We start from the raw sequence: 12,862 nt of genomic DNA on the forward strand, positions 1-12,862 counted from the left end.
CATTGTTCAATCCAGAGATTGACTTTACAATTTTGTGTCATGCAATTAATTGGATGACAAACCAATATTACCTGTGTTTCATCTCTCTCCTTTATAATCTTTAAATCACCCCCAAAACTCTCTTTTAAATCTTCCATAGAGTTTAAGTCAACGTAAAGACCAAAGGTCTGATCTTCAGATGAAAGGTCTGATTTTTATCTCTCTTTAAAGTCCTGTCCTCCACAGTTACAAGTGGAACAAAACACTTTTATTTCCTTTTCTTGAATAGCAAATATTCTTGATATAGCCTCTATATAATATCTACTTAATTATATCTATTTATGCTCTCCATACTATGTATTATAATATAAATATATATTAAACCTACCTATATAATTCAGGTGATGGTTATTTCATTTACGGACTGCAATCCCCAAAACTACAAACTCAATGGGACCCAACAGACCCAAAAGATGTCATTCACTTCACCCAGTTTACTCACAGAGGTTTTTGTTTCGTTTTGTTTGCTCAGAGATTGGCCCAAAATATTTTGGATCTTTCTACATCGTTTATATCACAAGGACAACCTCTAAATTAAACATAAACCATTATCTTGCATCTCTTGATGGTCACATTTGAAGATTAAAGACCATCAGGGCCGGGCGTGGTGGCTCACACCTGTAATCCCAGCACTTTGGGAGGCTGAGGCAGGTGGATAACCTGAGGTCAGGAGTTAAAAGCAGCCTGGCCAAGTTGGTGAAACTCTGTCTCTACTAAAAACAGAAAAAAAAAAAATAGCCAGGCATGGTGGCGGGTGCCTGTAATCCCAGCTACTCAGGAGGCTGAGGCAGAAGAATTGCTTCAACCTGGGAGCCGGAGGTTGCAGTGAGCCGAGATCGTGCCACTTGCACTCTAGCCTGGGTGACACAGTGAGACTCCATCTTAAAAAAAAAAAAAAAAAAAAAAGACCAGTGTGATATCTGACACCTCCTTTGTCATCAGCAGACATAATTTTGCTGTGGCCTTTCTAGCCCAAGATGTGGGAAATGTTGGCAAAGAGACTCTCACTGCACTGCAATACCTTTCTAAGGCCACTAAACATGTGCTATGTCGAGCTCTAGCTGAAGAAATGTGAAGAAATAATAACCCTGCTGGTTCTTCCATCTCCATGAGAAATAACCCAGAATGTTTTTCAACAGGCAGCATCAGAAGACAAGGTAATACCTACCGCTGTATGAACTGGGCCGCCTCTGTCGTTAGCCTCTGGGTGAGATTGTCATAGGACATGGGCTGCTGGATGATCTCGTAGTTCCTCATCACGAAGCAGTTCAGGGGCCGGAAGTAATGAAGGAAGCCCAAGAAAAGGGTCAGGATCAGAGCTGCCAGGAAGAGAAGGCTGAAAAAAACGCCTAGAGGCACGTGGAGCAGCCTCAGACAACGGAGTGCAGTGAGGGTAAGGAGGGTGACCCCGATGATCTGCAGAGGGATGAAGACCAGCTTCCTGAAGCCCCAGGTGAAGACGCTGCCCTCTCCCGGCTTGCAGTCTCTCAGATTGGTCAAGGAGATCCCATAAAAATAGTTGAAGCCATGATGTAAAGGGTGGTGACAGAAGTCAATCTTGCTGTGACAGTTCATCCCAAGGTGCCATTTCCCTGAGAAGACAAATGGAAGATCACTTCAGTCCCAATAAACACCCTGATTCCAACACAAGCTTCTGTTCCCACACACTGAAAAGTTGCCTCTTTCTGACTATTTTATGAAGCTAGTCTTCCCGCTCACAGGACCCTAGAGTTTTTTACTTTTTTTTTTCCCACAAACACTAAGTTATTACCTACTCACTCTACCAGACAATAAAAACTAATTTTGTGATTCCAACAAAACAAAAAAGAAAAATAAACAAAAAACCAAACCAGATAAAAATCCTCTACTCACTCTACCAAAAAATAAGAACTACTTTAGTGATTCCAACAAAACAAAACAAAAACACAAAAAACCCAACCAGATAAAAATCCAAGAAGAAAACTACCTAACATATTTAATAGGCAGGAAACAACACTCCACAGAAAAATACAAGTTTTTTTTTTCTTTTTCCTTGTCAGATGCTTTTCTGAGACATGCTCTTAAAATTAAAGTTTTAGAAGCAACTTAATTTTGTTCCTTGAATGTTAAAAGTGGAAATGAATCCTTACTTCAGAACCTACCCCTGAGGCATGAGGAAATCACACTCAGTAACTCAGCAATTATTTTAAGTACCTCTGAAATTTCTTATAAAATGTTAATTAGATCACTAAATTAATGAGTGCCTCACAAAAGAAAAAGTGATAGTTTTTTTAACAAGATGTTGGAAGAAAGAGAAGGGTCATTTTGCTCCTCTGAGATTTGCTAGGATTCATTTTATGACCTGCTTAGATTCTATCCATCCATCCATCCATTCATCCACCCATCCATACTGTCTGTGTCATCTTTGTCTCTCTCCCTGCATCTGTTTATCCATATCTATCTATCTATTTTTCTATCTATCTATCTATCTATCTATCTATCTATCTATCTATCTATCTAATTTTTCTATGTATCTATCTATGTAACTATCTAATTTTTCTATTTATCTATCTATCTAGTTAGCTACCATCTATTTCATCCACCCATCCATCCATCCATCCATCCATCCATCCAATCTATCTCACCTTTGTCTCTCTCTGCATCTATCATCTATCTATCTATCTATCTATTTCTCTACCTATTATGTATCTATCCATTCATCAATGCTTTCTATCTATCTATTCATCCATCCACCCATTCATTCACCTATCATTAGGTATAATCTAAGTATCTATTTATCCATACACACACACACACACACACACACACACACACACCCCTCCCTAATGCATTCGAGTAGTCCAGATAGGCTGTGTTTTAACCTACAACTGACATCATTTTGCTCCCATTTAAAGTTGTGCAAAGTGTACCAGCAATGTCATTCCTAAGAAAACTGTCATGATGCCCTCTCCCACTCTTTTGCTAACTATGTCCAAGTCCTCTCTGTCATTCCTCAGATGCCCATACCTATCAGTGCTGTTGAATAACCTTGATCCTTCAGAAGCTTGGCAAAGGTAATCTCATCGGTGGGAAGTCCTCCCGAAGAGGCCGTGAAGAGGAAAACTCCAGGGAGGGACTGAGACGCCATTCCTGAACCAGGAAAAAAATCAACCCTTAGGAACCAGGAGATACCTGGAGGTGGGAGGCTGTCCCAAAGGGGACCACAGCCCCGTCAATGCAGACAGAAGGTTACCTGATCGGACAGGGTACCGGCCAGTCATGAAGGCTGCCCTGCTTGGTGTGCACAGGGGTGATGCTGCCAGGTGCTGAGTGAGTTTCACTCCCTCACTGGCCAACCGGTCGATATTGGGAGTCCTAGAACAAAATAATCATAGCATTTGTGATCATTTTCATTTGTTGTTCATTTATTTATTTTTGAGACAGGATCTCACTCTGTCACCCAGGCTGGAGTACAGTGGCGTGATCTTGGCTCACTGTAACCTCCACCTCCCATGTTCAAGTGATTTTCCCATCTCAGCCTTGTCAGTAGTTGGGACTACAGGCACGGGCCATCATGCCTGGCTAATTTTTGTAGTATCTGGTAGAGGCAGGCTGTCACCATGTTGGCCAGGCTGGTTTCAAACCCCTGACCTCAAGTAATCTGCCCACCTCGGCCTCCCAAAGTGCTGGGATTACAGGCATGAGCCACCCAGCCCTGTGATAATTTTCAAAATGAAACTGTGTCTGTGGCTCTTTACAGCGGGAAACTTCTCAGTGAGCAAGGACAAGTCTGGGGTTATGTAGGAGAGAGAGGTGAGATGAGAGGCAGGAGGGGTGGGGAAAAAGTGATACAGAACCAAGACTCAAACTACAATAAAACCATGGAGATGTGTGAACGATGCAGGCAGGACATCCCCAGAAGGTCCATTCATGCTACAGAGGGCTCTGAGTTCCTGGTCCCACTAGCCCTGAGTTAGAAGAGAGAAACCAAGTCTTCAAAATAGGATAATGCAGGGAGGAAAGGTAAGGGGTTGGTGAGGATGAGGCTTTACTCTTCTCCCATTCATATCTCCCAAGTTACCTCTATGTCACCAAAAGAGAAATTTCCAGGGTCAGTCTGACTTCCCTCTTCCCAATCACAGCCAAAGGGAATCCCACAACCAGTTTAATGAGCCCCTGACTAATTTCTGCATGCCCCCAGGGACAGGGAATAATCAGACTCCATATGACTCAACCAGTGCGTCAACAAATAGGTTAATATGCTCCAGAGAAAAGGCACAAACACTACAGTGAAGAAATTAGATGCTGCAACTCCCACATACCCTTTGTTGGCTTATATTTTTTATGCTTCATAAATAATTATTTATGAGCTCACTTGTAGAGTGATACCTTTTGCAAGATAAGCCACCCTGATGCCTTTTCTCCATGCATGGATTGGCTGATCATTTTGGGAAGTCATCTAGGAATTAATAACTTTTAGTTTTTGGACCATACCAAGCTATACCCCATGAGAAGCTATACCCTTCTTCCCTTCCTGGCTCGTCATCTGCCATCCTTCAGTTCCAGGTACAGATGGAATTCTCATGGGCCTCCAGTGCCCTTCCTTGTTGATGCAAGGGGACTGACCTATATTTAGGACAGTAGTCCATACTCCATCATCCCAGCAGCTTCCTCACTGTAAAGCAATCACATGGCTAATTGTGCTCCCTTTCAAGATGGCTGCCTGTGAGGTGGGAGTATACATCTTGTTCATTGGTCCCATGGCTTCCCTAGACCAATGCTCTCACAGAGTGGTGCTGCAGTGATGCATAGCTTGAAGGGGGAAACAATTTCATTGCATCTGTAATGTCAAACTAGTGGCCATTTATTAACTTAGTGAACATGTTTAATTACCAATATTTCTACTTTGCTTTTCCCTTAAAGGGTGAGATGCTTAGAAAACAGAGGTTGTCTTTGCATTTGAATTAAACCTCCTAGTGTCTATATTGGCCTTCGAAAAAATGTAACTATTTTGGGGTGTGATATTACAAAATATAAAAATGAGAAATGTAATTCAGAAATAATGGGACTCTAATATAGAGACCAAGGCAGATCTAGGGTAGATATTGCCAGGAATTCATCCATGGGGCTTTATAGACATTTTTTCTTTTGATAATTGGTAAAGATTTAACCTTAAAGGCTTGATTTTAACTTTTTAATTAAGACATCTTGGTAGTAACAGTTATCTATTATCTCAACATACCTTAGGAATACATAATATTAAAGAAATAGATAAAATTAAAAAGCTGAATACAATTATGATGCTGATAAAACTAAAATAAAATCTATATATAAGTGGTATCTTAAAATTGCAGATCTTATCCTTGCATATGCTTTTCAAAAATTTAAGCAATGTCATAGGTCAATATACCCTTAAAAAAATAAAAAGCAACATTTGATGCAAAGTTTCAGGTTGAAAGTGAGACACATTTGGCTATGTCTTATGGACAAGATTTTCCTTAATATAATAATTTACTTAATTTTTGTTTGGTCTGATATGTAATGATGAATATACTTTCTAAGATTTCTCATGTTGAAAAGAAGACGAGGAGTAAGAGAATGGCATGAAAAAAAACATCAGCATCTCATGGCACTTGGCAATGGGTCCACTCCTGGCTTCAGGTATTTAGTATTCACATATCCTACAAGAAAGTTCTGGGCCAGCACGGTGGCTTATGCCTGTAATCCCAGCACTTTGGGAGGCTGAGGTGGGCAGATCACAAGGTCAGGAGTTTGAGACCTGGCCAACATAGTGAAACCCTGTCTCTACTAAAAATACAAAAAAATTAGCCAGGCATGGTGGCACGCAACTGTAGCCCCAGCTAGTCACAAGGCTGAAGCAGGAGAATCACTTGAACCCAGGAGGCAGAGGTTGCAGTGAGCTGACATTGTGCCACTGCACTCCAGCCTGGGTAACAGAGTGAGACTCCTTCTCAAAAAAAAAAAATAGTTCTGGTAGAAGCAAATAATCTCTTTCCTCATCCTCTCCTTTAATTTAGTTTGTACTGATCTTTCATGTGATGAAGCTCTCCATAGAACTGTTTTTATGTCATCATTTCCACATTTTTAGGAAGAGGAAGTAAAATTCTAATGTCAGTATTCTACTCCACAAGGGCTTACTTTACTTTTTAAACTAAAGGACCCTTAAAATAGGTCTCATGTTAAGTTGATTTTACGCAAAGGGCTTAGAAACAAAACACCATCTTCTGGGAGGATGTTCAGATCCAAGGGTCAAATGACCTCGAGTCTAGTTTGATGGTGTTGTTGCTACTGTTTTGATAATTACTGGCAAGTTATGAGGTCCTAAAATGTGACCTCTCTCCTCATGATTGCCAGCTATGGTCTCAATGTTTGTGTCCCTCCAAAATTCAGATGTTGAAATGTTCACTCTCAATGGGATTTGTTAGGAGGTGGGGCCTTTGGGAGGTGATGAGGTCATAAGGATGAAGCCCTGTAAATGGGATTTATGACATTATAAAAGGGACTGCAGAGAGCTCCCTCACCCCTTCCACCATGTTAAGACACAGTGAGAAGGTGCTGTCTGTGAACCAGGAAGCAGGTCCTCACCAGACACTGAATCAGCTATGCCTTGATAATGGACTTCCAGCCTTCGGAACTGTGAGCAATACATTTTTATTGTTTATAAGCCACCCAGCCTATGGCATTTTATCATAGCAGCCTTTACAGACTAAGACAGCCTGCATAGCAGATGACAGAGTAGGGCCTGGGCTAGAAGAGGGAGAGTTGGGCATGAGTGAGAATGAGAGTAAGTCACTGATGGGCCAGGACAGAGTAGTACACACCCATAACCAACAAGAATAAAGCCAGATGCCAAAAGGTGAACACATGGGATGGAGATGTGAATGTGTGCAAAACAGCATCACAGCTGTCAATAAAGTAGAACTGTGTTGCACACCTTCTTAGTGATCTCCCTGACCTCATCCAGCTCACTGTTCATAGTCAAACAGATAAACTCACACGTACCTCCATGACAGATACACATCTCAGTGTATCTACATGAAGCCAGCCATGGTTTGGAGGGTTTTGGACGTTTCTACATGTTCTGTGCTCTGCAGATGAACAATAACCATCCTGCAGACTGTTGCCTATGAACACAGCCATGTGTTTACTGAGGAGCTGCATTACCAACCTGAGAGTCTTGTTTCCATAGCACCCAGGATCTCCAATGCCAAGGTCATCAGCCATCACCAGGATGATGTTCGGCCTTGATGCTGTGTGGCTCTCAGCTTCCCACAGAAAGAACAGTAGGAGGAAAGGGATCTTCATCTTCCTGTAAAGGAAAAGGATACAAAAAGGAACTGAAGGATGCTGGCTCATGGTTGGCTGTGACCCTCCTCCTTTCAGACCCCCATCCCTCCTTGCACATTTCTGGAGCAGCCATTCTTAAAACTCGCCTTTGCCATACAATATGTGCTTGAAAGACACTTGTCTAAGAGGCTCCTACACAAAGAATGTAACCCTCTCTTTCCCAAGTGCTTGTTTCCAAGCCACATCGATGTGGTTTGGCTATATCCCTACCCAAATCTCATCCTGAATTCCAACAGGTTGTGGGAAGGACCTGGTGGGAAGTAATTGAATCATGGGTGCAGGTCTTTCCCATGCTGTTCTCGTGATAATGAATAAGTCTCATGAGATCTGATGGTTGTGTAAGAAGGAGTTTCCCTGCACAAGCTCTCTTTGCCTGATGCCATCCATGTAAGACGTGACTTGATCCTCCTTGCTTTCTGCCATAATTGTGAGGGCTCCCAGCCAAGTGGAAATGTTAAGTCCATTAAACTTCTTTCTTTTGGAAAGTGCCCAGTTTCGGGTATGTCTTTATCAGCAGCATGAAAATGAACTAATACACACACATTTCCTTCTCCATGATTAGTCATGGCCTCTCCCTTCTCCCTTGACCAAAACAGAGGTGCTCTTTAGAAAAATAATAACATAATCACTTCCCGTGATCTCTTTATTGAAAGTGGGCTCTGTCATAAGCGAAACCTTCTCTCTTTGAGTGTTAGAAAGACAAGTGTTTTGTGAAGTTCCCATTTTCAATGTTTTATCCTTTCTAAAATTAATGATGAGTTTTGGTTTAATAGCTATTTTTATTTTTGAGATAAGGTTTTGCTCTGTTGTCCAGGCTGGGGTGAGGTGGTATGATCTTAGCTCACTGTAACCTTGAAGTCCTGGCCTCAAGTGATCCTCCTGCCTCAACCACCCAAGTACCTGGGACTATAGGCATGTGCCATCACACCCAGCTAATTTTTGTATTTTTTGTAGCAATAAGGCCTTGCTATGTTGCCCAGGCTGGTCTCTAACTTCCGGGCTCAAACATCCTCCTGCCTCAGCCTGGCAAAGTGCTAAGATTACCGGCCAGAACCATAGTGCCTGTTCCAGTTTAGTAGATTTTTAAGCGAAACACAGAAACCTTTCAAAATTCAAAGTGCACAGGGCCAACGGCCTGGGGCAGCTCTTTGTGTTGGAATACAGAGGGAAGAGAATTTATCCATTGTCCATGTCTGCCATCCCAACATGCTTTCACCTCACTGCATTTCACTCCTTGTGAGAATAACAGGTGAAGGCATCTTTGGGGAGAATGGTGGCTTGAACACATACACAATGCCTTTCTTGTATGGAGGTCTGTGTATGTGTTCCACCAGCCTGTTTTCCTTTGAGTTAGACCCCCTCTTGTTGAGGAGGACGTGGGCTTGCTATTTCATTTTGCTGTTTGCCTCTCTTCTCACTCCTGCGTTTTGCAGCCCCACCCTTTAACAGGTTCTTCATTTAGAACCGGAGCTTATGTTGGCAGCAAATAGGAGGAGGTTGCACAACAGGTTTCCCAGCAGAGAGAGGCCTGGCTTGGTTTTCTGGAAGGTGGCAGGTAAGTGTGCAGTGTGGTAGCCCCAGGTCTTACTTACTCAATATCAATGTCTTTCTAGTCTTCCCACCAGCAGTGGTAGGCAACACCTCTCCCAGCCCCTGGTTCATAGCCCTGAGCCAGGTTCTTACTCTCAAATACTTCCAGAGCCAAGTCTCTGTGGCTCTGACTCTGATATCAGGAGACAGAACTCATTACTTTCTCTTTCTGTTTCTCATCTGCCCGGGAAGAAATTTTTATACTTTATTTTTCTCATTGTCCCGGGGAGAAATTTTATGACCTTTATTTTAGGTTGGGGGTTAGGGGTAGGTGTTAATCATATCGGTTCTCTAAATCTTAGTTTTCTTAACTGTAAAGTGAAAGAAATTGAACAAATTATTTTGTTCCATTAAGTAATTTTATTTTTATTTTAAAAAAATTGAGATAGGGTTCTGGTTCTGTTGCTCAGGTTGGAGTGCAGTGGTGTGATTGTAACTCACTGCAGCCTCCAACTCCTAGGCTCAAATGATTCTCCCATCTCAGCCTACTGAGCAGCTAGAATTACAGGTGCACAGTGCCATGCCTGGGTAATATTTTATTATTACTACTTTTTAAAGATGAGGGTCTTACTATGTTGTCCAAGCTGGTCTTGAACTTTTGGGCTCAAGTGATCCTCACACGTCAGCCTCCTGAGGAGTTGGGATGATTGTGAGAACCACCTGGCCTGGCTAATTCTTTTTTTTTCAATTTTTATTGAGGAGATAGGATATCACTATGCTGCCCAGGCTGGTCTCAAACTCCTGGGCTCAAGTGATCCTCCTGCTTTGGCCTCTCAAAGCACCGGAATTATAGGCATGAGCCACCATGCTCTGCCTAATTTTATTTACTTTTAATTTTAAAAAATGTTTATAGATTTAGGGGGTACAGTGCAGATGTCTTACATGCATATGTAGTGGTGGAGTCTGGGCTTTTAGTTTACCTATCTGTTCTCTCCTGACACCTGACTCTCATTGCTGTGTATCTGGAACACTGATGGTCCTTCAGCATGTGAACTGGCATTGGGCTTGATCTCACTCTGCATCTGCTCTTGCACTCACACTAGCCTTGCTGCATGCGAACAGCTCCCCCAGAGTCACTGAGGAAACTGGGCATGAAGGCCAGTGCACAAGGTGTGGCAGAACCTCTTCCCTGGCCTTACAGCAACACTGGTCAGAGTGAGCCATTCCCTCACTCAGGAATGCACTCCTCTTTGAACACCCTCCCTGAGTTTCCTGTTGTGTTCCTCTTTCTGCAGAGTCTCTATTTGCTGGTTTTTCCTCATTCATGGACCTCAGAATCAGGATCGCAACCCCACATAATTATAGAGACTGGATAGGAGATGGGAAATGGCTTGGGTTTAGCCATCAATATGGGGCGGGGGCTTTGCCAGCCGAGAGCTTGCACCCCTCCTAAAGAATGTCACTCCTGTAGCAGCTTCCAATTTTTAAAGAGAAGATAGACACACACATTTGCATGTGCAGTTATATGACCATCAATTTAATGATTTAAACAAATGTTAAGCTAACTTCATGCAAAATACTCAAAGAAACAATCAAACAGTGACTAAATATATTTACTGGCCTGGTGCCACTTCTGAGTGTCCATTGTCCAGTCTGTACTTCAAATGTTGTGAGCCTCAAGACACTTTCTGCTTTCCTGATCTCCTCCCTACCTTTATGAAAGACACATGTTGTCTTGGTGAGATTAAATACTGAATGAATGCTTAGAAACACCTAAGTTTTATGTCCAGAGAGACTACGTCCAAGCACCGAATTAAGGTCTCCATTCAGACATCTATCTGGTATCTTGAATTTAACATGTTCAAACAGAGATCATGAATGCAAAAAGCACCCTGCTATTATTATGTGAAACCATTTTTGTCATTTAGTCTAAAGGTCCCCATTTTTGTTTAATCTGCTTAAATGCTAAATACAGATAAAGCTGATGAAAATAACTTCTTACTGAATTTCTCACGTAAGACTGCATGAAATAATCCAGTTATACAATGCCCTCGTGCCAAAGACGCTGTCTATCTTAATGCTTAAGCTAATATTTATGCTTGGAAAGAAATGAGAAACTGCCTATTCCTTTTTTTTTTTTAAAAGGATGGTTTAAGACTATTGGCTTTACATAACCAAAACCTGGCATGAATTTAAAGCCTGGCTTGAGAGCATATCACAACATTCAGATAATATAATTTCAGTTCAAAAAGGTCTTGTGAATCAAACATCTCAATTCTCTTATTTTCAGATAGGAAAACAAAGACCCAGAGAGATTGGCTAGTCATGGTGGCTCACACCTATAATCCCAGTGCTTTACGAGGCCAAGGAGGGAGGACTGATGGAATGCAGGAGTTTGAGACCAGCCTGGGAAATATGTAAGTTCCTATCTCTACAAAAAAATTAAAAAATTATCTGGGCATTGTGTGCACGTCTGTACTTCTGGCTACTCAGGAGGCTGAGACAGGAGAATCGCTTGAGCCCAGGAGTTCGAGACTGCAGTGAGCTCTGATGGCGTCACTATACTCTGACTTGGTTAACAGAGTGAGACTCTCTCTAATTAATTAATTAATTAATTAAAGAATACAGACTTTATACACCAAAACCTGGCATAAATGTAAAGCCTGGCTTGAGATCATATAATAACATTCAGATAATAATCAGGTAATACAATATCAGTTAGAAAAGACCATGCAAATTACGTATCCCAAGTCTCTTACTTTCAGAAGGGAAAACAAAGAGCCAGAGAGATTCAATGAATTGCCCTAGTCATACTCATAGCAAGCTGTGGTTTCTAGACTAGCACCCAGGACTCCTTATGGCTCTTCTCTCTCTGATTATCCCTGGAACCCAGTATTTCCAGGGCTTTTCAGCATTCCACATGGTGGAGACTTCAGTGCTTTTCAAATTCCTCCCAGCAGTTCCCTTGGCTACTGAATAATGCCTGTCATTTCCCAAGGCTCTATAGTGATGCCTCCTATTCCTGCTGATAGAAACAGGTCCTATCTAAAGGACCTCATAGCTGCTGCCCACCCAGTCTGAGTCCCACCGCTGGTGGCTGATGATAATAGTGAGCACTGATTCATGGGCTCTGGGGCTCAACATTGCTAAAGAACCTACTGCTGCCTGCTGCCTGGCTCCTGCACTGGTCACTCCTGAAGCTGCCAGCTATATGCTGTGATGCCCTAAGCTCCTAATATTCCATGTAGATTTCAGTAAATGCACACTTCACTTATTTCTCCCTTGGATTAACCTACTATTGCTTGATACCTGAGGTTTAGGTAGATTTCCCTATTGAGTAATGAATGGACATGGGTCTGAATGTCAACCCATTTCTCTAATGTGGGCTCCCTGGCTGTGGCCCATACTGCCTCTCGGCCTGAACTTGGAATGAATTTCTTCCCAATAGGGTTCTTTATCTCAGTAAAACAGACTTTTGTGGGGCTTCCACCTTGGGTCCTGAAGACATGTGTGTATCCTAGATAGAATACACCTTAGGCATAGGTTGAGCTGACAACTATAAATGCATGCTATCTCCAATTATCTCTATAAAAATAAGCCTTGTTCCCATTAAAAATGGGTGATATGTTATTTTTAAAAAATAAGTACTCAATCTCAGGAGAATTCGGAATGCTTATTTAATTGAAACAGAGTTTTAGTTTTGCAAGATGAAAAGAATTCTAGAGATGGACAGTGGTGACGGCTGCAAAACAGTGTGCACATACTTAATGCCACTTAAAAATGGTTAAGATGGCAAATTTTATATTATGTGTATTTTGCCACAAAAATAGTAATAAATCTTAAAAAACAAACAAGAAAAATCCTTGTAATGTTAAATTTGAAATGTAAATATTAAAATAAAATTATTAGTTAAAAAAATGCAATCCTTTCTCTGACCCATTGGTAT

General features: G+C 41.7%; 1 protein-coding gene across 7 annotated transcripts in view; it reads right to left on the reverse strand.

Annotated features, from left to right (window-relative positions):
• Nucleotides 1-12,862, reverse strand: part of STS (steroid sulfatase) — a 527,011-nt gene that overhangs the window by 419,508 nt on the left and 94,641 nt on the right. For all 7 annotated transcript variants that reach the window (XM_064364536.1, XM_064364537.1, XM_064364538.1 and 4 more), the window contains 4 exons: nt 7,208-7,348; nt 3,272-3,393; nt 3,046-3,168; nt 1,208-1,631 (listed from right to left, as the gene is read on the reverse strand). In XM_064364536.1, coding sequence (XP_064220606.1) covers nt 1,208-1,631; nt 3,046-3,168; nt 3,272-3,393; nt 7,208-7,344 — 806 coding nt within the window. In that variant the 5' untranslated portion in view covers nt 7,345-7,348. The remainder of the gene's footprint in view (nt 1-1,207; nt 1,632-3,045; nt 3,169-3,271; nt 3,394-7,207; nt 7,349-12,862) is intronic.

The sequence above is a fragment of the Aotus nancymaae genome, unplaced genomic scaffold (genome assembly GCF_030222135.1).
Source record: "Aotus nancymaae isolate 86718 unplaced genomic scaffold, 86718_ANA_hifiasm-v0.15.2.pri h1tg000058l, whole genome shotgun sequence".
Classification (NCBI taxonomy): Eukaryota; Metazoa; Chordata; class Mammalia; order Primates; family Aotidae; genus Aotus; species Aotus nancymaae.